Raw genomic sequence first — 24,267 nt, 5'->3', positions numbered from 1 at the left:
GCTACATCAAGATCTTCAAGCACCACACTAAGCTGTCTTTGCAAACCGGAGTCCATTGATTCAATCTTCCGGATCTTCCTCAAGCTGTTAGGCTTCTTTTGAGGCACAAGGCTCTAATACCAATTGTTGGAATCAATGAACACTGAGAGGGGGGTGAATCAGTGTTCCAATAATTACAAACTTATTATACTAATTCTTTATCCACTAGATGCTAATAACAAAAACTATAATGCAGAAACACAAAGCAAATAAGCACATAACCATAACATCAATATTTTTATGTGGAAACCCGGAAAGGAAAAAAACCACAGTGGGATTGAGTACCCATAATATTATTATAATATGGCCAGTAGTAAAACAATATTACAAAAGTTGGAATGCACTTGCATTCGGGCACACTTCCTAGAGCTCACTGCTCAATTACAAAAGGGCTACAACCCTGAGGAAGGCTCACTACCTTACAAGCTAATACAAAATTATTTCAATGAGTAATCAACTGAAGAAAATCATCTAACTATGCCAAATGACAGTTCCGGTTAGGCACAAATTGATCCGCTGTTGCTGTTCTGATAAACTACTCTATTCTACTCTGCTACTGATTACCAGATCAACAAAACTTAAGGTGCGCATGTGAAACTGCTCTCATTCACTCCCAAAATCATCTCTCATATCTTCTCATCACACAAAATCATTAACCATGTCGATCTTATATATCCGCACTAACAAAATTGATCTCCCACAAGTCGGCTTCTCAAAATATCAAAATATGAAATGTGTAGCTTCAAGTTAGTTTAAATCTTCACAAAACCATATTTTAGATCCAAAATATATGATCACACACTTCCCATAATTCGGTGCAATTACCTCAAACTTACCAACAACCACCAGAATCACCTCAAAGAATCCGGTCCACACGTTACACCACCAATAATGAAGATAACCCTTTTTTATTGCTCTACCGGATACCAGACCTACTAACATGCTTAAGAAACAACGTTAGAGGATAGGATTGCGTGATCATTTGCTTCTCATACTCAATCAACTTAACTCTGATCACAAAAACCAAAAAGACATCACCGAAAAAGAGAAATGCTCACCAAAACTCTACATTGAGTATCACCAACAGACTTATACGAGAACTTACTCAAGACATCCGGATATACCAAACTCCATACTAGATAAGATCAATAGGCTAAGTTGCCATCAATGACAACTCCTAAGAAACATCATCACTAGACAACATCAATCTTCACCAAAGCATCACCAAAATAGTGTCTTATGCCAACAATAACTTTGTTGCATTCATCGTAAATTGATAGTAGTCACTAGATTCTAAAATAATTTGCATTGCTATGTTACATTCATTATAAAATGATAGTAAAAAAATTTATTTTGAATTTCATTACAAGACAATAAAATTGAATAAAAATGGTTTTAATAATGTTAATCACATTTAATTAATCTTATCAAATTATATTTTTTACAATCATTCCTATGTTTGTTATCCTCTACTTGAATATTGTTTCGGCCATATCATCTTTTAAACAAAACTTATGCAAGAGTGGATTTCACTTTCTCTTATTCAATACACCTTTGCTTTTTCCATACACTATTTTGGTGCATATTCTGCAACTATTGCAATTCATGTAGTTGCATTTCTTTCTACCATTTTATTTGCATTATTTTCTATTCAAAATTTTAGATAAGTAGCATTAGTTGTTATACTTCATACAATTGCTCTTAAAATAGTTTCAACTTTTTACTTAATTTCCTTTGCTAATTCATGTTGTCGCTCTTCAAATTCATATACTTATCAACTTGGATGAAAGCTCCACATCAATTGATAAAATGCAAAATTTGAGATTGAATAATATTTTTTTTTATTCCTAGTTTCAATTGGCAACATAATTTATCAATTTTCATGCAACTCTATTTTGTCTCATTAATGATATTTATGAGTTTTCACATTATTATCTCAAATCATGCATTAGAAGAGACATTGGTTATATAAATCATCCATTAGAAGCAAGAATAATGCCAAATCTCATCCAATACTAATAATATCAATTTAGAAAATGGAAAAGTTTGTAGCACCACAAATAGAAAGATGCATAAACTTTGTAGCAACATGACCTTGTTTTCATAAAAAAGTAATATTGATAAGAAACCTTTTTAATTAAAATTTACATTTAAATTTTATTGAATTGATCAAAAGAAAGTATATTACATACAAGAGTTTAATTGTATATGGGATCGGAATAAAAATGTTTACATAGGAGCAAAAATTATGAAGGTGAAGATGTTGACTGTCCAATTAAAAATTAGATCACATTAACTTATGTTTGGGACATGGACAATATCTAAGAAAGTATAAGAATTGAGAATATGCCTATTTTACAAGGGTAGTGGTGGAAATAGATGACACTACACCATGGAGTGTGGGACTAATAGTGACATTCACATCAAGTACGGAAACAATCTGTACATAGACAACTTAATTGCCTCTCGTAAAGCTTTTTGGGTAGCCTGTGTGTCTATAATTATGTTGGTGTGATGCTCTTTTGCAATTCTTGATCTCTTGATCTTATGAAAATCACTCATTCATTCATGTATATATATATATATATATATACATATATATATATATATATATATATATATATACATACATATATGTATATATGTATGTACATATATATACATACATATATGTATATATGTATGTACATATATATACATACAATTCATCTATACATATATATACATATATATGTATAGATGAATTGTATGCACATACATACATACATACATATATATGTGTGTGTGTGTACATATATATACATACAATTCATCTATATATATATGTGTGTGTGTGTGTGTGTGTGTGTGTGTGTGTGTGTGTGTGTGTGTGTGTGTATGTACATATATATACATACAATTCATATATATATATAAAACTTTGTGTAACAATATATATTATACATATATATAACTTTGTGTAACAATGATAAACTTATTCAATACAATGTAATACTTATCCTATATTTACAAAATAATAATTAAAAAAAACTATAATAAAACAACAAAATTAATTAATGACTTACATAACATTTATTTCCTTGTTCTCTCCTGGGTCAGCCCCTGTGTTTTGGCTGCTACTAATATCAAAAACATTTATTTCCTTTGTGATAGTTAAGAGATCTCTCATTATACTCTTAAAAAAAACAACTTAGAGGAACTCCTTTAAATATGTATATGAATAAGATATAATATATAATAATGATTTTTTTTTTAATGTCTACGAGGCTTCATCTTGTCATTTATTTTTGTCTTTTGGATTTGAATCCTTTCTGTGTTCAAAGACTGTGTGCTTCTCAACGGTCCTCTTGTTGAATAAACTATACCAAGAATCATTTGTCAAGATATTTACATGTTTGTCCCTAATGAATGTTTGTGTGATTCTACTTCCTTGACACTCCAAAAAAATAATACACACCTTTTCTTCCAAACTTCTTTTTACCTTTCCATTGCTCACTTCAAACAATACAAAGTAATTCTTAATTAAAAACTGAAAAAATATATATTTTTTAACTTTAAAAAAAAATGAATATTTTAATTTAAAAAGAAATATTTTCTTCCCAAATTTCTATTGATCTTTCCATCCTCTCACTTCACATCAATGAAAATTAATTCTTAATTGAAGACTGATAAAATATTGAAAAAAATAATTAAAAATTCACTGTCAAATTAGATAACACATCATCAACATTCGACAAAGCAAAAATAACAAAATCTGCTGTCATATACCACCTACGAGATTGGAAGTCTTCTATTCTATTTTGAGCTGCCTAAGCCCACCAACGGATAAATTTAAACTTTGGCTCACGAACTGAATTTAAATCGGCCATCGATAAACATAAAATAGTTTCATTTTCTTTTAGTTGTTTGCTTTCGTGACACCTATTCTCAGAGAATAAAGCAGGTTACAAGATGGCACCGACAAGTCCAGAGAAGCGCTTTTCTGGTATGGTGGTCTACTTCGTCGAGACAGGAATGCAGCCTCGCAGAATGCAGGTACGAGTGCCTTTTTCTCCAACCCAGTTAACTCGTTCTGCTACAAGGGGTTTTTGACTGCCCCTTTAAGACAACTTTGAAAATCACAGATGGTTTATTTTGCAATTGCACCTCAATTTATAGGTCTTTGCGACAGGAATTTGAAATTTGAAGCATCATTTATTTTTCCGTAATGTTTAGTTTTAATTGATTTAAATTTAAAGTGAATTTCAGTGGATGTTAACATTGCATGCATTAAATGACACAATTTCGTGTGATTGTGAAGATTACATAAATTTGAAGAGAAAATTTTCTGTCATAATGAATATTTCTTAAATTTGAAGAGAATATTTCCAGTGAATGTGATCCTTACATGAATCTGAAGATAAAGTATAAAGCGAATGTTAACATTACAGGTAAAATTTGTTTATACGATTGTTTGTGCATATCTCTGTTCTTCTATGATATATTATACATAAAGTTCGGGCTCATGTTAAAGGGAGATTTTGTGATTTATAGTTTTTTAGTTGCACAGTTTAATACTGAAATTATAGAAATAAACAAGCCAAAATTCTAGTGGTTCGATATTGCTCACAATTTCCTTTGTTTTCCCTTCTTCTGCTCGGTCCAGTGGGGGATATTGGAAAGAAGAATTTACTATACATAATTGCTTTCCTCCATAGATTTTCAACTCAAAGTATTAAAAAGTTTTCAGATATTACATTCCTAGAATTTTTTTATCGGTAATGATAGTATGTTTTATTAAATTATAACAGAAAGCACATCATCAACTGTAAATATAAGCAAACATCAACCAGCCGTCTCTAATTTCCGTAACAGATGTCTGTATCAAATTCATTTAAAAAAAACATCGCCACCTGCCCAGCATAACCCTAATCCTACTAAAGGAGTCTTCCAACAGAGCCCTAGGGCATCAACAGTCTATGCAAAAACTACATTCTAAATATATAAACAGCCCTACACCCTGTCTGCCTTAGAAAAACAACAGAGACACCGTGAAACAGTATATATAAAAACATATAATTTTAGCAACTAAAAAATAACCAGGAACTATATCCTCATTCTTTCTTCGCTCTTTTTAGAGGTCCCTGCACCCAATGGTTGCTCGGCACGAACCTCGCCCCTTTTTTGCCCTTCAGCTGCAAACCAGAGGTCTTGGCCCATTCCCTTTCTTTCTCATGGAGAAAATCCTTGTTTGCTTACCAACCTATACAAGCCTCCATTTTCCTCCCCCCCCTCTTCGACATCGCACTTATGAAGGGTTGCAGGGGGGTGCATAATTCCCCAACTTGAATCCAATTGCCATCATTTGTTACAAACCTGACCCCTGGTTCCGCCATCGCCAACAGAGACTGTATTCCAAACAACCATTCTTCCTTGACACACATCCTCATCACCCACTCTATTTCTTCCTTCTCTCCAAGCTCTAAACCCCATGCTAGTACCATGGAAACAATATCGATATTGGTTCAATATCTGTGATCTGCATTGATGAATTCTTCACCCAAAAGTATGTAAATGATCTACATGAAGATGAGCTCATCAAAATTAAACAAGCTATGCATCCTCTTCTTCGTTACAGTCCCCATAAAGGCTAATTGCTGTTTAGTTGTAATGAGGGAGAAATTCGCTTCCATGGCATTCACAACCTTGCCACCTGTCTGCTAATACACCTCTCTGTCTCAACCTCAATGCACTATGTGTTGAGAAGCCACCACTTCAGTTTGATTTAAAAGCTGCCAACTTGCCATAATAAATGCCCTGTCCGAATCATCATTCCCATCCACCTTTGGCGTCGTATTGTCCAACTCACAGGCCTAGGCACACATTCCGGAGATCCTCCTAGATCTCACAAGCCTGCCCATCATTAATTGACACGGCCAACTTTGACAACGTGTCAGCTACCATATTGCCCTCCCGTCTCACATGTGAAACTTTAAAATCTTGAAATAAATTTAATTTTTTTAATAATCTTGACATATTTGTTCAATTTCCATGATGGAGCTTCACCTTTAGTAATAGAATTTATAATAATTAATGAATCTCCCCCCAAGTGAAGTCGATTAACCTCTAATGTTTTTGCCATTTTGATTGCTAAAAATGCAGCATGAGCCTCTCTGCTTCATTATTTGTCCCATTTGGTAGTTTTTTTGCCCCGAAAGTCACCATGTCACCATTCGAATCTCTCGCCACAAAATCAGCTCTAGATGGTCCCGGATTCCCCTTCGAGGCACCATCAAAATTGACTTTAATCCATCCCTCATCAGACTTGTTCCACACCACCTTGGCAGTCCCACTCAAAGATGGATCAACTTGGGAAAGGTCCATTAATAGGCTGATTCCTAGAATTTAAAGTTATTGATATTTGGCATTGTAGCATCGTAAATTGTACACCTTTGCTAGGGTCTCCAATTCCACACTTGTTTAGCACTCATTTTAGTGTCTCATTCTAGTATGTATTATAGGACTTCATTATGCACTTATTTAATGATCAATTCAAAGATATGAGTCCTCTCCTAATTCAAATCTCAATAAAATCTTACATGGGCCTTTAAGCATAGGTGTGCCCTTTAATTTTTTCATCTCCTCATTTCTTTTTGAAGAGCACACAGAGAATACTGAGAGGTGGGGGGAGGGGGGTGAATCAGTATTCTAAAATTTTAATCTTTCAAAAGCATGAATCCACATTAAACTTAGAAAGAGTAAAAATTAAGCAGCAGACACAAGATTTCTCGTGGAAAACCCTTTCGAGTAAAAAAACACGGCACAAAAGCTTTCTTTAACAAGATTGGCACCAACCCAAATGAGCACCAACTCAGTTTACATAAGTGAGCACCAACTCACAGAGAGCACCGACTCCTAACAACTGAGGCACCAACCTTTGATTTACAAAAGTGAATACCAACTTTAGAAATTCAAAATAACAATTTCAAAAGCATTCCTTCAAATCTATCGATGTCTTAGTCTAATGCTCAAGAAGTTACAACTTTAGCTGAACTGACTGTGATAAGTAGGAAGACTCATGCAATTGATTAAGTTTTGCAAAGTCGATAACTATAAATTGCCCTTGCTTTCTATACTCTTCATACTTTCTCTAACACAGCACACCAAACTTCACACGAAAACCTTTATGTTGCCATTGCAGAATCAAACACACTCTTTACTTATCTTGGAAATAATCGAGAAGATGGGCCTTCTCTTTCGTATCCCCAACCAATAAAGGCTTCAAAACGAAGAACTCTTTACTCAGCTCTAAGAAGTCTAAGGTAAGCCAAAACAAGTTTCTTATGATGTAGAGATTGAAAGAATAAGTACTCTATTAGCATGAAAAGATATTAAAAACTCTTTCCGTCATGCCAAGAACTAGCTCCTCCCTATCCGCATGCTTCACCATTTATAGAGATATTGTGGTTTATTATTGCCGCACCATAAATGAAAGAGTAAAACAGTTTTAACTTTTAAGAGGGGAAAACTTTTTTCGTGCTTGCCAAGCAGAGAAAACATTGTTTTATTGAGAGGCACAGTCATGTACAGAACATGATATGTTTGTTGTGACCTAATCACACATCAACCCATTCCAAATGAGGACCCCCTACATTTTTGTCCACTTGGTCTTTTGGTTGTGTTCTTTTGGGTAGTCTGGCAGCAATTTCTCAATCTCCTCAAGTCTGCAAGTGTTTTGGTAAATTTTGGCTAAGTCTACAAGTGTTTTGGAGAAATTTGGCGAAGTATGGATGCATGTATTTTATATTTTAGGGTTTTTATCCTTTAGACTGAATAACTAGAAAAATACAAAGTGCATTTGAGGTCATAGATATGTGTCATGCTTCTAACCCTCATGGGAAAGAGAGGAAGTTGTTAAGTTGCTTGAGGACAAGCAAATTTGGGAAGGGCGGATTGTCATACCCCTCTCCTTTGATCAGTTATACTAGATCATTTAGGCTATAATAATATAACACAATCATATTTGTGAAATTAGTTGATTATTTATTCATCATGATTAGTGAATTAGTTGATTATTTGATTATTTGTTATTTAACCATTATTTAATTAGTTGATTATTTATTCATCATGATTAGTTAATTAGTTGATTAATTGATCATTCGTTAATTAACCATTAATTAATATACATAGTGTAATGTTTATTAATTAATTATTCATCATAATTTAAATAACCATTACTTAATTTTTAAGCATTGTCACCAGCAAATGTTAATATCCTTTTACATATCCTAACACCAACTAAGTATTAGTAATACCATACAAAGGAAAAAGCAAGATTTGTATTTATTTAGTGATGGAGCGCTTTGTATTTGGAAGCATAAGGACACAACGTATCAATAAAGGGGAACCATTGCCAAAGGACACCTTTGATCCCAGAAGCCCATCATTGAGCAAAGATAGTATTAAAGACCCAATATTTTGTGGAAGGTATGGTGGAAAAAAGAAAGGAAGAGGAAGCTTAAGGGAATCGCAGAAGTAACAAAGAGTCAAAGCAAGGGTAAATACACTCCATACGGGTATGATGTATCTAACCCACTGCTTACTCTGACAACATCAGAAATTTAATAAGATATAAATACTTCATTCTGTTATTCTAATTTGATAGCATTTTTTCAGAAACTAATATAGGATAGTCTGCAAGTATCAGACTCAAAAACAATCAAAAGTGAATTTAGTAAATTGCTAATAATCACAGTAGGTATTAGAAATCATAATGCAGATATTAAAGATTCTTCAGATATTAAATATAATAAATGTAGATATTAATTACAATGAATATAGATACTAAATATAATGAATGTAGATATTAAACATAAGAAATGTAGATATTAAATACAATGAATATAGATATCAAATGTAATGAGTATATATATATTAAACATGCATAAACATTACATACATTAAACATCCAAATGTTAAATAATAAGTATGTATAACCCACTAAGATGTTAAACGTAATGAACAAGATATTAATGAGTGTAATCATCATAAATATGGAACATGTTGTATATGCAAGATCATTACCAATGTCAAATATTAAATACATCTTTTTAGAAAACTTTCAAATAATATAAGAATACACTTTGTGCAGAAGGGGTAAGGATTGTGATGGAGAGGTGATGAGGGGCTCGTAAGTGAGCCATCCTAGGATGACCAAAGTGTCATCTAGAGCTGGGATGGTCCTTACATAGAGGAGTCAAGGAACCCGGTCACACTCTCTACCCTTTCCCTCACAAGGCCTAATAAAATATGGAAGAAGTAGACCTGGTAGGCTAGCAAGTATGGGCCGCCAAGTGGAGCAAGAAGGTTGTAGAAGGCAACCTTTCTTGGGCTTGGTGTAGAAATGGCCCTAGGCGAACCTTCATGTCTTCTTCCTTACAATTCTATGTGTTAAATTTAATACTTGATCAAACTCTAATAACCAGATAAATATGAAATTATATTGTTGGCACTTAAGTTATTATGTAGATTCTACTTATTAAAGCTCCACTTGTTAGCAAATCAATTAATTATTACGATTGTTCCCTAACCATTAGTTATGTAATAGGTAAGGAAAAGTGCAATTTGGGAAGGGGACATTACGAAAAGCTCATGCTTGGTTGTAGTTTTCTCCTCAAAGAAAATTTATCTTTCTATCAATAAGCCCCAAAATGCTGGATAGAAAAAATTTCCTTTGAGGTATTTAAAGGTATTGTTGTGCGTTGCACACACTCCTTGTCCTCGACAGGGTCCCCCTCGTTTCTTTTCAGCCTTCATCCTGCTGAGTTTCGAATTTTTTTTTTTGTCCACCGTCTTTTTTTGTTGGGATCCAGGAAGTGGTGAAGCAATAAGCTTTGTAGTCCTTAAAAGAAAGGGCGTGTTTGAGTTTTAGGTCATGTGGCCCAGGGGTCATGTCGCAGAGAGCCTCACAATCTGAACAACCAAAATCAATCCAAGGAAGACCAATTTTAGCACAAGCCTGAGAATTGGCTAAATAGGCAAGGATGTCAGTTGCCCCTGGGCTTGCAAAAAAGTGCTTTCCAGGCCGAAAAAAGAAAGTCAGGAGAAACGTCTAAGTTTGAAAGTTTGCAAAATCCCTCAGCAGGCCGAAAATTGCCTGATAGAGAGAAAGTGCTAAAAGTTTGAAAGGCTCGCAAAAGTGCCTTTCAAGCCGGATTTCGCAAAATACGTGGAAGACATTATAATTAAAAACTTTTCAATAGGGCCTTCCAAGCCGAAATTGGAGAATGGACTAAAGCGCTTAACAAATAAGAGGTTTTCAAAAACCCTTTTAACCCCCAAAAATGATGTAAAGTCGCTCCAAAAGAAACTTTTCATAACGCCTTACTTAGCCGAAAGTAAGAAATCGCGAAAAAGAAGAAGGCGTCTTTTTCGTAAAAATTTGCAAAAGGGTCATTTAGCCTGAAATTGGGCAAACACTAGAAATCACTAAAATAAACTTTTCAAAAATGTCTTTTGGGCTGAAAAGGAGAAATAGAGTTTAAACGTCTAAACTTTTCAAAATTGCCTTTTGGGCCGAATTTCGCCAAATAGAGTAAAAAAACTTCTAAGTTAAAAAACTTTTAAAAATTGCCATTTAAGCCGAAAATCGCTTAAAACAAAGAAGTTAAACATCTAATTTTTTTTCCAAAAGTCACGCCCAACCCGAAATTGGGCAAACATCGAAATTGCGCGATAAATAGGAGGGCAATTTAATGTTTGCAAAACTCTCTTTTATCCCGAAAATCACCAAAGAGAGTAAGAATCGCGATAAAAAGGAAGGCGTTAGATTTTATAGATTTGCAAATAGACTTCCAGCCCGAAAATGGGCAAGCATCGATGAAGTTGGAAATCACGTGAAGGGCGATTTAATGTTTGCATCTCCTCTTTTCAGACCGAAAATTGGCAAGCACATGGAAATCGCGAAATGTCAAGAGAAAAACGTTTTAACTTGTGGAAAGTCTTTTCAAGCCGAAATCGCCAATAGTCGAAAAGGGCGTTAAACCTAAAATTTCCAAAAGGTCCTTTTAGCTCAAAAATGGGCAAAAGTGAAAATCGCGAAGTCTATGAGTGAAGAGGCGTTAAAATTGAAACCTTTCAGAAGCCTCCTTCAATCTGAAATTTCCGAAAACACCTAGGAATCTGAAGGAGAGAGTTTGCAAAACCCTCTCCCAACCCGGAATAAGGCCTCGCGTGATCTTCGACAAGGGCATTTTAAACGCATTTTGCAGAACCTTTCCTTTCGGGCCAAAAGCGCGAGTTTTAGGAAAGTCAAAAGGCTTTCAACTCTGCATAAACCCTTGCATTCCGAAAAGGCAAGTTAGAAGAGATAGAGAGGCGACATTTACCTTTGCAAGTTTGCAAAATCCTTATAGTCCCATATTGCGAAGGAGGGAAAAGCAGAAAGGCACAACACTTTGCAAAGCCACCCAAGTCTCCGAGATTCGCTCATCAATTAGGCAATTCGCTAGGTATGATTCAATTCTCTCCTTCAAATCTTATTTATGCAAAATTGGTCGTCTATTTGAAAGCGTTAAGCATAGCGCAAAAGCAATGAAAAATTCGGACTTAAGAAAATTTTGAACATTTTGGAAAACTGAACTGTAGCCAAGTAGCAAATTTTAAACAGTCCAGCTTAATTGCCTATTCCATAGCATTTCACTTCCAAATTAATCAGGCTTTTTTATTAAAGCATCATGCCTTCTTCTGAATCTGGTGTTCCTATTGGCCTTTGGTTTTATGCGCTAACTTCATCCTCTATTTTGACTAACTTGTTTGTTTCCTTCATCTCGTCTCGTAATCCGCATCTGGTTGTGCAGGATAAATGCCTAAATTGGCGGTAGAATCCTCAAAAACGCTTGGTGCAACTGGAACATCTCGGGTCTCTAAATCTGACATTCCCGGCAAAGTCGAGAAGATGAAGTACCAGTACCAAAGAGGAGGAGTGAGGGAGTCGAAAGTCCAGTGCATATGGGAGAACATAGGTGATACTGATTTGGGCCACATAGACATTTAGGATTTCAGAGACCGGGTATATTCTCCTAATGCCTATGGCAAGCCTAGGCGGATGATGGAAAGTGGTATTGCTTAGGCAGCAGGCTTCCCTCCACCGTGCAAAATTATGAGCTAGTAGTTGAGGCTGTTGGACATTATCAGCCAGAGACCAGATTAGTGGTTCTAGAAAATATGGTGCTAGCTGACTTCACACCTGAGGCCATTGGGGATGCATTTGACATCCCATTTCCTAATAATCCCATTGCTACAACTATAGATGAGGCACAAATTGCTTATGACATGAACACTGTTAAATGTAGGACATTGATAAACGAAGAATGGTATAAGGAGAGAAGGCCTTCGAGTATTAGAATCAGTAAAAAGACCACCAAAAGTGACTTTCATAACGAGCATGGTGACATGGTCACCTTACCTAGCCGGATTATGGGACTCCCTCAGTCCAACCTTTTTGAAGAGTGGATGTTCTACTTTACAGAGCAGGTCTTTGCCGGGAAATCCAAGTTCGACTGGGCTCAGATCATCAGTGATAATATCCATACACAATTGGTCGAACTTGAGGAAAAGAAGTACTTCACCATGACCTCCTACCTGATTTATATGTTCGCCCGACACCAGCCGCTGACAGGATTAATCAAGAAGGGTGAAATCGAGAACGACCCAAATCAAGTCAAGATGTATGAATGCTACCCTCAGCTGCACTACTACGACATTGCTCAAAGAGAAAAGAACAACGCTGCTTATGCAATTGGTCAATATGAGCGTGTCAATGACGCCTTTACAATGCGCCTAGTCAGGTTGATGCAGGGGGGATTGCACATAAGGCTCTTAGAGCAGGCTACCATTTTGGTACAAAAGTACGGCGCATGGTTTATTCAATTCCCTAGGTTCACCTATATCAGGATAGCCGGCTTTGAGGGAGCACCATTCTGACTTCCATGCTATCCAACAGACAAAATAGTCCTTATGGAAGTCGCAAGGTAGGCACATCCAGTGGGCAGCTTACTCAGAGATAAGAAACAGTCTAGATTCACCTTCCCTATGATTTTGGGTGCCCTCGATGTGCATTTCAAGAATTCGGTGCAAGCTGACGAGTCACTTGCTGAATTAGCATCTTATGGCCTACATGAACATTTCCCAAGGAAATGTTTCGATCATGACAATTTGGGAAAAAGAGCCTATGGCAGGCGCTACAGGGCGAAGGCATCAATTGAGGATTATTGGAGCAACTGTTCCGATGACTATGAGGTCCGAAGGCGTGAGTATTCTAGGCTAAGTGTCCAGCAAATGCGGCTTTATGAGTACCATCAGGTCCCAGATCAGGTAATAGATTTTGGCAACTGCTTGCAAGTCCAAGAGTTTGGGGCAGTAAAGTACCTCTTACCGGGCATTGATTGGTCTCAGGATCCGATTACTGATTTTGAGGCAGTTATGGCAGCTCCAGGAAGGTATACCGATCACTGGTTATCCCAACAGATTGAGAGACTAACCCATGAAGGAATTCAATTTACATACCATATGATGGGCAGTCTCGATTCCCAGTCTTCAGAAGATGAGGGAACCTCAAGTGCATCGAAAGAAGAGATTGAGAAACCCGGAAAGAAGAGGAAGAAAGCTAGAGCTAATAGAGGGACTCGGGCATCAAAAAGAACTAGAAGGGAAAAGATCCCTATTAGAAGGCCAGAAGTCAGTTCGTCATCCAAAGACCCCAGTTCGGAGGATGATGTAGTTGAACTTTACTATATACCTGCTCCGCCTTCCTAGAGTGATGTTGATGCATTCGAGGCTAATAATCCTCAAGCACAAGGTGAGCCAGATGCAGAGGTCAGGATCATTAGTTTTGATCAACCTAGAAATCAAGTTGAGGAGGGAGAAATTCCACCTAATCAAGAGGCTGGTTAGCATGAGCTCACACAGGGGTGTCGGCATGAATTACAACTGAATAGTGCCGGCAAAGATGACACCACCATCGAAGGAGAACGAAAGGGGGATGAGATGCACGAGCCCGACAAAACTGAAGAGCAACCATCACAAGGGGATACCCGACAGTTGTTCAGTGAGGTAGGAGAGAACTCAGCTATAAGTAAAGGACTGGATACTGCATCTGTTCCTTCTATGACAGATCAATTGCAGATAGGCAGTGAGCCAGCTGAAACCTCTAAGGAGCAAAGTGGGAATTTGGCAATAGCATCCGGATAGACCATCCCTCAAGACTGGTTGATTGCTCGTGCACAACGGAAAGCAACCGTCAAGCCACCTATCTGTTCGGTGTGGAGCCTGATCAGTCTCCAAGTGGGAGATTGTTGAAATGTGGCGACTGATCAGCAAAGTACTGTACACTCAGCACGTATAGAAATTTTTTTTTGTCGGTTTTTTGTTGATGAAAACCGACATTGTAATAAAACCCTAAAAAGGCCGACTTTGTTTGTTGCCCTAAAAATGCATGTTATAAGCGGCTGGGATGCTTAAGGCATTGTAATGTTGATGTGCTATTTTTGCGGGATAATAAGAAAGATTGGACAGCTGTGTATGGTGGACGTAACCCATTTTGGGTGAACCACTTTAAATCTCTGTGTTATCTGTGTCCTATTTTATTTCTTTATCTTTTGTATTTAAATCTGCATATAATTGTTAGTTCATATTTGCTTCGAATCTGCTTGAAACCCTAACAATTGGTATCAGAGTGAGGTTTTCTGTAAATTGGCAGGACTTTCAGATTTGAGTGGGAGCAATGGAGGATTCCAAATTCAAGGTTGAAAAGTTTAACAGCCAGAATTATCAGTTATGGAAAATGCAGATGGAGGATTACCTGTATCAAAAGGATTTGTGGCGGCCATTAGAAGGAAAGGCAAAGAAAGCGACCACAATGTCAGATGAAGAATGGGACATTTTAGATAGAAAGGCACTGGGATCCATTCGATTGTGCCTTGCATCGTCTGTAGCTTTCAATATAACATAAGCAAAAACGGCTGTAGATTTGATGGCGACATTGGCTAAGCTGTATGAGAAACCCTCGGCTTCGAATAAGGTATTTCTTATGAAGCGTTTGTTTAATTTGAAAATGAGTGAGGGAGGATCTGTAGCAGAGCACTTAAATGAATTTAATACAATTACCAGTCAATTGTCTTCGGTAAAAATTACCTTTGCAGAAGAGGTTAGGGCTCTCTTGATTTTATGTTCTTTGCCAGAAAGCTGGAATAGCTTGGTTATGGCTGTAAGTAACTCTATCTCTGGTAAAAATACTTTGGTATTTGATGATATTGTTGGTGTTATCCTAAGCGAGGAAATGCGAAGGAAAAGCACAGGTGAGACTCCAACATCATCGGGTAGTGTTTTGAATGTGGAAAACAGAGGAAGATCAAAGGAAAGAGGAAAAGGCCTTTGGAATGAGAAGTCACGAGGGAAGTCAAAGAAAGAACGCTCTCAATCTAGAGGAAAGAAAAATTGCTGGTACTGCGGAAAGCCTGGTCATCTAAAGAAAGACTGTTGGTCTCGGAAAAACAAAGAAGGAGACAAAAATGAAAATGATAGTAAGGAAGCTAATATTGCAAGTAATACTTTACAAGATGCTTTAATCTTATGTTTGGATAATGTTAATGATTCCTGGGTAATAGATTTTGGGGCTTCATTTCATGCTACACCCCATAGAAAATAGTTTCTAGATTATGTTCAAGGTGATTTTGGACAGGTATATTTGGGTGATGATGAGCCCTGTCAAATTGTTGGAAAAGGAAAGATAAAGATCAAGTTGCAGAATGGTAATGACTGGTTTCTGCAGGAGGTAAGACATGTTCCTAACTTAAGAAGAAATTTAATTTCTGCAGGGCAACTAGGTAGTGAAGGTTGCATAGTTACCTTCTCAGACAGTATCTGGAAGGTCAGTAAAGGATCATTAGTAGTAGTTAAAGGTGCGAAGGTAGGCACATTATATTTGTGTACTGGTAACACTTACTCTACCTTAGCTGCTACAGATAAAGTTACTGTAGGGACAGCAACAATAGATGTTGCAAGAATAGATTCGATAATGTGGCACCATAGGCTTGGGCACATGAGTGAGAAAGGGATGAAAATCCTTCACTCCAAAAATCTATTGCCAGGACTAAAGAAGATTGATTTAGAGTTATGTGAAAACTGTGTTTATGGCAAATAGAAAAGAGTCAGATTTCTCAAGGTTGGGAAAGAGAAGAAGAGTGAGAAGTTAGAGCTTGTGCATTCAGATGTATGGGGACCAGCTCAGGTATCATCTCTTGGTGGCTCTTGTTATTATGTTATTTTTATTGATGACTCAACCAGAAAAACATGGGTATATTTCCTAAACCAAAAATCAGATGTTTTTGAAACTTTTAAGAAATGGAAAGCTTTGGTTGAGAATGAGACAGGAAAAAGGTTGAAGTGTCTCAGATCGGATAATGGAGGTGAGTATTGCAGCAAGGCATTTGAAGATTACTGCTCCTTAAATGGGATTAGAAAGCAGAAGACAGTTCCAGGAACTTCACAGGAAAATGGTGTGTCAAAGAGAATGAATAGGACTATCATGGAACGCGCGAGGAGCATGAGATTGCATGCTGGATTGCCCTTACATTTTTGGGCAGATGCTATACATACTGCTGTCTATTTGATAAATAGAGGACCTTCAACCCCTTTGGATGGTGGTATTCCAGAGGAGGCATGGACTGGTAAAAAGGTAAATTATTCTTTTCTGAAAACCTTTGGTTGTGAAGCTTTTGTCCATGTTGATAAAGAAAACAAAACCAAGCTTGATGCTAAATCTCAGAAATGTATCTTCATTGGATATGGGATAGATGAATATGGCTATCGGTTATGGGATTTTGAAAATAAGAAAATAACTAGAAGTAGAGATGTTATATTCAATGAGAAGGTTATGTATAAAGAACAGATGCAGGAAAAGAAGCATGAACAGGACAAGCAAGAATATGTGGTGTTGGATGAAATTCTTGAAAATGAAATGCCACAGGTACCTGATGCTCAGCAACAACAGAATGTCCCACAAACTCCTGCAAGTGTTAAACGTTCTACGAGGTCAAGTAGACCCCTTGAAAGATTTTCTCCTTCTTTGTATTCTATATTATTAACTGATTCTGGTGAACTAGAAGAATATGAAGAAGCAATGCAGGTGAATGCCAAACAACAGTGGGAGCTAGGCATGAAAGAGGAGATGGACTCCTTGATGAAAAATAAGACTTGGGACTTAGTCCCTTTACTTGCAGAAAAAAGAGCCTTGCCTAACAAATGGGTTTATCGGCTGAAGGAGGAGGAAGGAGGTCAGAAAAGATATAAGGCCAGACTTGTGGTAAAAGGTTTTGCACAGAAAAAGGGTATAGATTATGATGAAATATTTTCTCCAGTTGTAAAAATGATTTCAATTAGAACTGTACTTAGTCTTGTAGCTGCAGATGATTTATATCTTGAACAATTAGATGTGAAAACAACTTTTCTCCATGGAGATTTGGAGGAGGAAATTTACATGTTGCAACCACAGGGATATGAGGTCAAAGGTAAGGAGAACTTGGTGTGCAGGTTGAAGAAAAGTCTGTATGGCCTAAAGCAAGCACCCCAACAATGGTATTTAAAATTTGATAGTTTCATGGCTGAACACGGTTATCATAGATGTCATTCTGATCATTGTGTATATTTTAAGAGATTTGATAATGGCAGTTATATTATCCTGTTGCTTTATGTTGATGACATGCTTGTTGCTGGGTCTAACATGCAACATATAAATGATCTTAAACATAAATTAGCCAGGTCATTTGCTATGAAGGATTTGGGTGCAGCTAAGCAAATTTTCGGTATGAGGATTACACGGGACAGGAAAAATAGAACCTTGAATTTGTCCCAAAGTGAGTATATAAAGAAGGTGTTGAAAAGATTTAACATGCAGGATGCAAAAGCAGTTAGTAGACCTTTGGCTAGTCATTTCAAATTGACTAAGGAGATGTGCCCAAAGGCACAGGAAGAGGTTAATAAAATGTCTAACATCCCGTATTCATGAGCTGTTGGCAGTTTGATGTATGCAATGGTATGCACAAGGCCAGATATTGCACATGCAGTGGGAGTTGTGAGCAGGTTTATGAGTAATCCGGGTATGGAACATTGGAATGCTGTGAAATGGATTCTTCGGTATTTGAAAGGAACTACTACGAAGGCATTATGTTTCAAAGGATCTAATGCTGCTACCGCCCCTGAACCCACTTGTTCAAGTTTAATCTTGGCCATTCATCCGTTTTTAGAATTCTATATAAAGGAATTAGTTCCTCTTTGTAAAGGGAGAAAAAACAAAGATTGTTGCAGAAACCCTGGCAAAATACATACAGGATTTAATGGAAGTTAAAGTTGTGTTTGTTCTACTGTGAGTGCATGGTCCTCTTCTCCATTTATTTCATATTTCTGCAACTGTATTTAATTTCAGACAGTTATTTATGCATATATTTGATGGAAAATCTTGGTTCATACCATTAGGAAATTGTTGATTATTGTTTCCTCTGCATGGTTAGTCTGAACCCCTTTTGTGCTAAGTTCGGTTGTTAGATTTGGATAAATAGGTGTAAGAATCTATCATTCATATCTAATAAACTTGAAAATTCGAAATCCTTAGATGATCGCACTGGTTTTTACCTAGTTGTGCTAATTAGCCGGTGAAGTAATTTCTAGTTATTTTGAGATTTCTGTCTATGTGTTGAAATATGCTGTCTTAGTTAGAATTAGTTAGCTATTCTTATTCACTCTTTATCCCTCTCTCCTTTTGCCCTTTTTTCATTAAAGAAACCCTCAAGTCAAGCTGAAATAGCATCAATCAGACGCAAAATCAGATGATATAGGACTATAAATTTTAGGGAACCTGTACGAAACCAATTCCGTCTAACCGTGAGTCCCCTTTTGTGTTTCCAGCAAAACACATCAACCACTAAGCTATCCTGCAGTCAAGACCTGACAACCAAAACATTGAGGTCATCCCCATTGATCAAATTCACACAACATTAGGGATTTCCTTATCTCAAGAGAGGATAGGATTCTTAGTATTTCTATTCTGCGTTGGCCGGATGAAGTCATAAGTTTCGCAATTTTAGACATGTTAATAGGTACTTCTGAAGAGTTGTTTTCTTATGTGTTTTTAAGAAAACATTGTGGGAGGTGTTAATGTGTTAATTTTTTTTATGGTTATGAAATCTATATTCGAATGCTTGTTTTTTAATGGTATCGAGACAGTGCATATTAGCATACTTCAATTAATTCAATTAGTTTGAGGGTAACTCTGAATTATCGCTGCTGTTTTTTGCTGTGGGACCTGCTTGCTCAAACATGGAAATTAGTTTAGTATTGTTTCACATTTGTTTCCTACTACATCCTTTTGTGCAAAATTTTCATATTTAGATACACTTGGAAGCCCGTAGACTTTTCTTGTTTTTGCTTTAGGATTTTTGTTTTCTGTAGTAACAATTGCAAACTGTGATAATTGAAATTGAAAACTCAGCATTCATCCATGCTCTTAGAGCTAGCTGTAAGGATGCACCTTTACAGCAAAACTGATGCATGTTGCTGATATACAGATTTGGAAGCAAAAGTTGCAACAATTGGGTGCTGAAATTGAAGATCGTATTTCCAGGAAAGTAACACATATATTTGCTGCAAATTCAAAGGCTCTAGCAGGAAAAATTGGTCCTGAACGACTCAAAAAATTAAAACGGGTGTGCTATCTGTTCATAATTTTTTGCATTTGTTATAGTTTCATGCTTTAGTCCAGAGAATACAACTTTACTTTTTGAAGTTTATCAAGCTTCAAACCTGGATAAAATATTTTATATTGAAATAACAAGATATTTTGATACAAGAATACTCCTCGAATACATCATTGTTAGGCATACATCTCTCACTTATATGTATGGTTCTCAAAAAAATGTATGTCGCTTGACAGTTTGGACACATCTTGACTGTTTCTTTTAATCCATTATTTAGGCTATGCTAACAAATCTTAAGAATTCAACCCCGTAAATTAATTACCAAATTTTTACGTAGATTTGCTTTTTCTTGTTGATCCCTATTTGTTGATCGTCTATACAATCCAGATTGAAATATTTTCTTTCTAGCATTTCAATGTATGTTTGACATAGGTGTTCTCTACTTGGTTCATATGGGGTTGCTTTATAAATAAAAATACATGTGAAAATAAATTCTCACTTAGATAAAATCCTTTGATGACAAATAAATAATTGTAATAGTAATTACTGAGTTTTTATTCTAATCAAAATGGAGTGCTTCTCTCCCCTGTCACTTCTTTTCTACAGGTTGTGTTTAGAGAGTTATTTTGAAGCTTTACTCTGGCAAAGCAGCTTATTGCAAGGGGTTTCAAGGTGAATTTCTCAAAAATGGCGTGGATTCATTTGCTTACCCCATTTCAAAGTTTCAACAAGGTTGTGCATTTTGGGTTTCCTTCTACTTGGTTAGTTATTTGGATTGGAGATTGCTCTAAGCCAAATAACTACAAGACAACGAGATTGCTCTAAGCCAAATAACTACAAGACAACTATATGATTGGGCATATATTTACGAAACTCTATGCCACAGAATTGGGTATGTTACTTTGTTAATTTGTTTGGAGGATACAAATTTGAGGGCTAGGTGTCAAGTTCGCTTCAAGAAGGATTTCTAGACTATTGATGACATTTTCAGACTATGCTTGTTAGAATTTTAATTTGTTTTTTGCAAGACAACATAAAATAGAATAGTGTGTGAGAGGAAACCTCCTTTCAAATTTGGAGGAGAAGCTGCCTAAGATGTAAACTGAACTCAAACCTAAGTTAAACTAACCCTAGACAAAAAAATACAGAGAAGGTATACGTATATGATATATGTGCACTTTACAATATTCATTGAGGGGTTTTTTAATAAATGAAAATGATTACGTGTCTATGTTTTTGTCTTGAATGCATGCCCTAGATTGTTAATCGTTGCGCCTAGCGAATGAGATTTCAAATATTGAAGGATAAAACAATTAATCTAAATGCACGACACAAGCACATGTAGCTCAAGCTATGTTGACAACACTCATTTGGATGAAGAAAATCGTAAGAAGACACCAAAGTGGTGGCAAAGCACCATTGGCAATGTGTTAATGAAATGGTTGAGGGATAATCATTGAGAAGCAAGAACAAGAAGAACATGGTGAACTTTGCTTTGATGGTTGATATTCAGGGAATTTATGGGCTACATGTGTTTGAGAAGGCAAAACGAAAACCTCAATGGGGTGAGGCCATGGCAATTGAACATGAGAGTTGTATGAAAAATAAGAGTTGGGATCTCTTAGATCTTCCACTGGGGAAGAAACTCATTGGCTGCAATTGGGTGTACAATGATGTCTAACAACTCCAAACCAGCAAAGAACACCTCCCAAGGTTGTCTAACAACTTCACACACACCCAACACTACCAAACAACCTCAAAATGACAAGGAAAAGTGGGTGATTTATGCCTAGCGGCTCACTCCAAAACAAGATACACTTCACCAAACTGAACTCAACATGCAACACTCCATAAAAGACTTCAAAATGTACCAAACATGAAGAGAAAAACGGACATATTTGTCTGATATTAAAATCAGTATTTCTAGGAATTGAAACATTTAAATGGCTTGTTTGAATGACAGGTGCAACAGCCAAGAAAGGGGGACAAACACCACCAAAGGTGACTTCTCCACCCAAATGAGGAATGGGGAATATAATCAAGACCTAGGTGACCCCCACACAAGTGATAATCATCTCAAATGCTCAACGCTCCCCCTTCTTCCCATGCCTTTCTTGCTTGTACGGCTGAACATGAAGCTTCATGGTACGACCAGTTCTCACTTCTCTTCAAATGCACTCCTTAATGTAATGCCTGCGGTGATGATTATGGGCTCTCTAAAAAAAAAGTATTGTTTATCAAACCCTTATATCTGCAACCAAACCATACAGTGGGGTTTGAATGGTTTGGCCAGCCAACTTCCTCGCTAGTCATGTCAAATCACACAAAAGGAGAACTTTGCAAAATGATCATCAATAATACCCAAAAATTTGCAAGCTTGGAAACATCAAATACCTCTATTATGAAATTCAAACTTGAAAGCTGTGCTTGAAGTCCAATGGTGTTTCCTTGATGAAATTGCACCCTATCCAGCTAAGGATTATCTTTCAAATCCTAAACTAGAAATCTGAAAGGGTTTTCGTCCTTTGAAGATTATGGAAGAACTTTAGGTTCAATTCGAAAACATGATGGCATCAAATCAACAACATATGCAAGGGCAAAACTCCTTCCATGCCGGAAATGGGACAATGAGCCACAACACCTCCTTATATAGTTTTTTTGAAGGGAATTATACAATTTAAAAATATAATAACTCAATTTTTCCCCTCACAAATACATTTTTGATGTAACAATAATATCTCAAGTGCAAAGGCCCCCTTATCTAGGCATCTTTAAAACACTTAATCACCTTTCAAATGAGCTATTACACTAAGTTATCCTTTTAATATTTCTCAATATTAGATGACATTAGTGAAATATTGCTTAATCACTGAATAACTCACCCAAGTTCCTGAAAGCGCTACAATGACATTGGAATCCAATCCAGATTACACCATGAAGAAACTGAAGCAGTAGGATGATAATTGGAGCCAACTCGGTGACTATTAAAAATAGACATGCTATCCAAGAAGTTTGGGGAACACCCCAGATGTCAGAAAACACTTTTGGAAGTGTCATAATGCTCCATACTATCAACTTAGTTCATTGCCAAGAACAAAAAACCTTGCAACACTGAACCTGCACACTTGAAGAACATCAATTAGCCTTTGGAAGATCTTGGAAACAAGGTTAATTGTGCATGAATCAGTTTTCCTATAAATGGGGACACTACAGTCTTGCCTCCCCATAATTGCTTGCCCTCAAGCAATTGTTGTCTCAACCAACTGATCAACTCTGAAAGATGAATGTAACTCCGGTATCCCAGACCAATGTTGGAGGTTTGTGTACTCTTTTGTTTGATATTCTTTGCTGCAACATATTTTTGCTCTTGCTTAAAGAGAAACAGTCTTTTGCAAGAATTCAATGAGGTCTTTGAAATTTTTCTTGCTTTCACCATATTTCTATTACACCTATCTGAATATAGTCTAGGAAGTTAATGCTAATCTCTTTGGTATAAACTTTGAGAACCCTTGCATGATAATCACAACAAACCTCAAACACCAGTAGAAAACAAGAGATGACAGCTATTCGGTGATTGAAGTTCCACTCAATACACAAGTTGATTAGTTGAAATATACATCATCTGCAGCTAAAAAAATAAACCAACCTTTCCCAATGAATGAGCGGTCTGAAAGGCACATTTTTGATTTATAATCTGATTTTTTACAAATCAGCACCCTGTAAGCAGAACTACTGCAGTATTTATGAAGTCTTTTAGCAAATATTAGAAGTTTGAACACTCTATCAGCTGAAAATACTTTTTAAAAATCATCAATGTTGGTTTGTAGGATCATCCCTTTCAACAATAATAACTTATCAACATTTTCTTTTGAATCTATGACATCAAATTGAGCATGATTGCAGCTATACAAGGTTGAAAATCATAACTCACAACCTAATTTTTCTAAAATCAACAATCTGAGATTAAGATAATGGCTGCAAAAATGAATTATTCATCATAATGAATGCATCAAAATAATGAAAATTCCTTTACTACTATTCAAGAGATTTCTTTGTTCTGCGACAAAGTACTTGTTCTGCTGAATTGTCAAGCTGAGCATTACCAACATAGCCACTGCTCCATCAAGCCTGTGAAGGTTTATGCGAGGCACAATTCAAAGAAAGCTCTTAATGACTTGAGAAAATGTGAGTTTCAATTTCTTATCTGCCCTTTAAATAAGACAGGCACTGCTGCATGTCCATTTTGAGCATGAAAGTCTTCAATTTAGTATAGCTATAACTATTCCTTTCCTTTTTAATTTTTTATTATTTTATTATTTTTCCTTACTCCTAATCTTTAGATCACCCTTTTTCTTTTTTCACCTTTGTTTATTTTCTCGTCTCTTTATAATTTTCTGACTTCTTGTCTTGGTTCTTTTTCACCTTCTTTGAACCTTGTGACACCCTCTCCCCTCAACCCCCCCCTCGTAACTTGTCTTGGTCTACAATTCAGCCATTTTTC

General features: G+C 36.4%; 1 protein-coding gene across 3 annotated transcripts in view; it reads left to right on the top strand.

Annotated features, from left to right (window-relative positions):
* The first annotated feature begins 3,804 nt into the window (after window positions 1–3,804).
* LOC131042942 (DNA polymerase lambda) overlaps window positions 3,805–24,267 on the top strand; it is a 328,908-nt gene continuing 308,445 nt past the window's right edge. Inside the window, exons 1-2 of one of the 3 annotated variants that reach the window (XM_057976282.2) lie at window positions 3,805–4,074; window positions 19,638–19,775. In XM_057976282.2, the coding sequence (XP_057832265.1) occupies window positions 3,991–4,074; window positions 19,638–19,775 (222 nt within the window). In that variant the 5' untranslated portion in view covers window positions 3,805–3,990. Of the gene's footprint in view, window positions 4,075–4,374; window positions 4,470–19,637; window positions 19,776–24,267 lie in introns of those variants that run through there. The other 2 variants (XM_057976281.2, XM_057976283.2) reach the window with 2 other exon arrangements.

Source organism: Cryptomeria japonica, chromosome 5 (genome assembly GCF_030272615.1).
Source record: "Cryptomeria japonica chromosome 5, Sugi_1.0, whole genome shotgun sequence".
Taxonomy (NCBI): domain Eukaryota; kingdom Viridiplantae; phylum Streptophyta; class Pinopsida; order Cupressales; family Cupressaceae; genus Cryptomeria; species Cryptomeria japonica.
The sequence above is the reverse complement of the archived record's forward strand: the minus strand, read 5'-3'. Positions and strand labels throughout refer to the sequence as shown.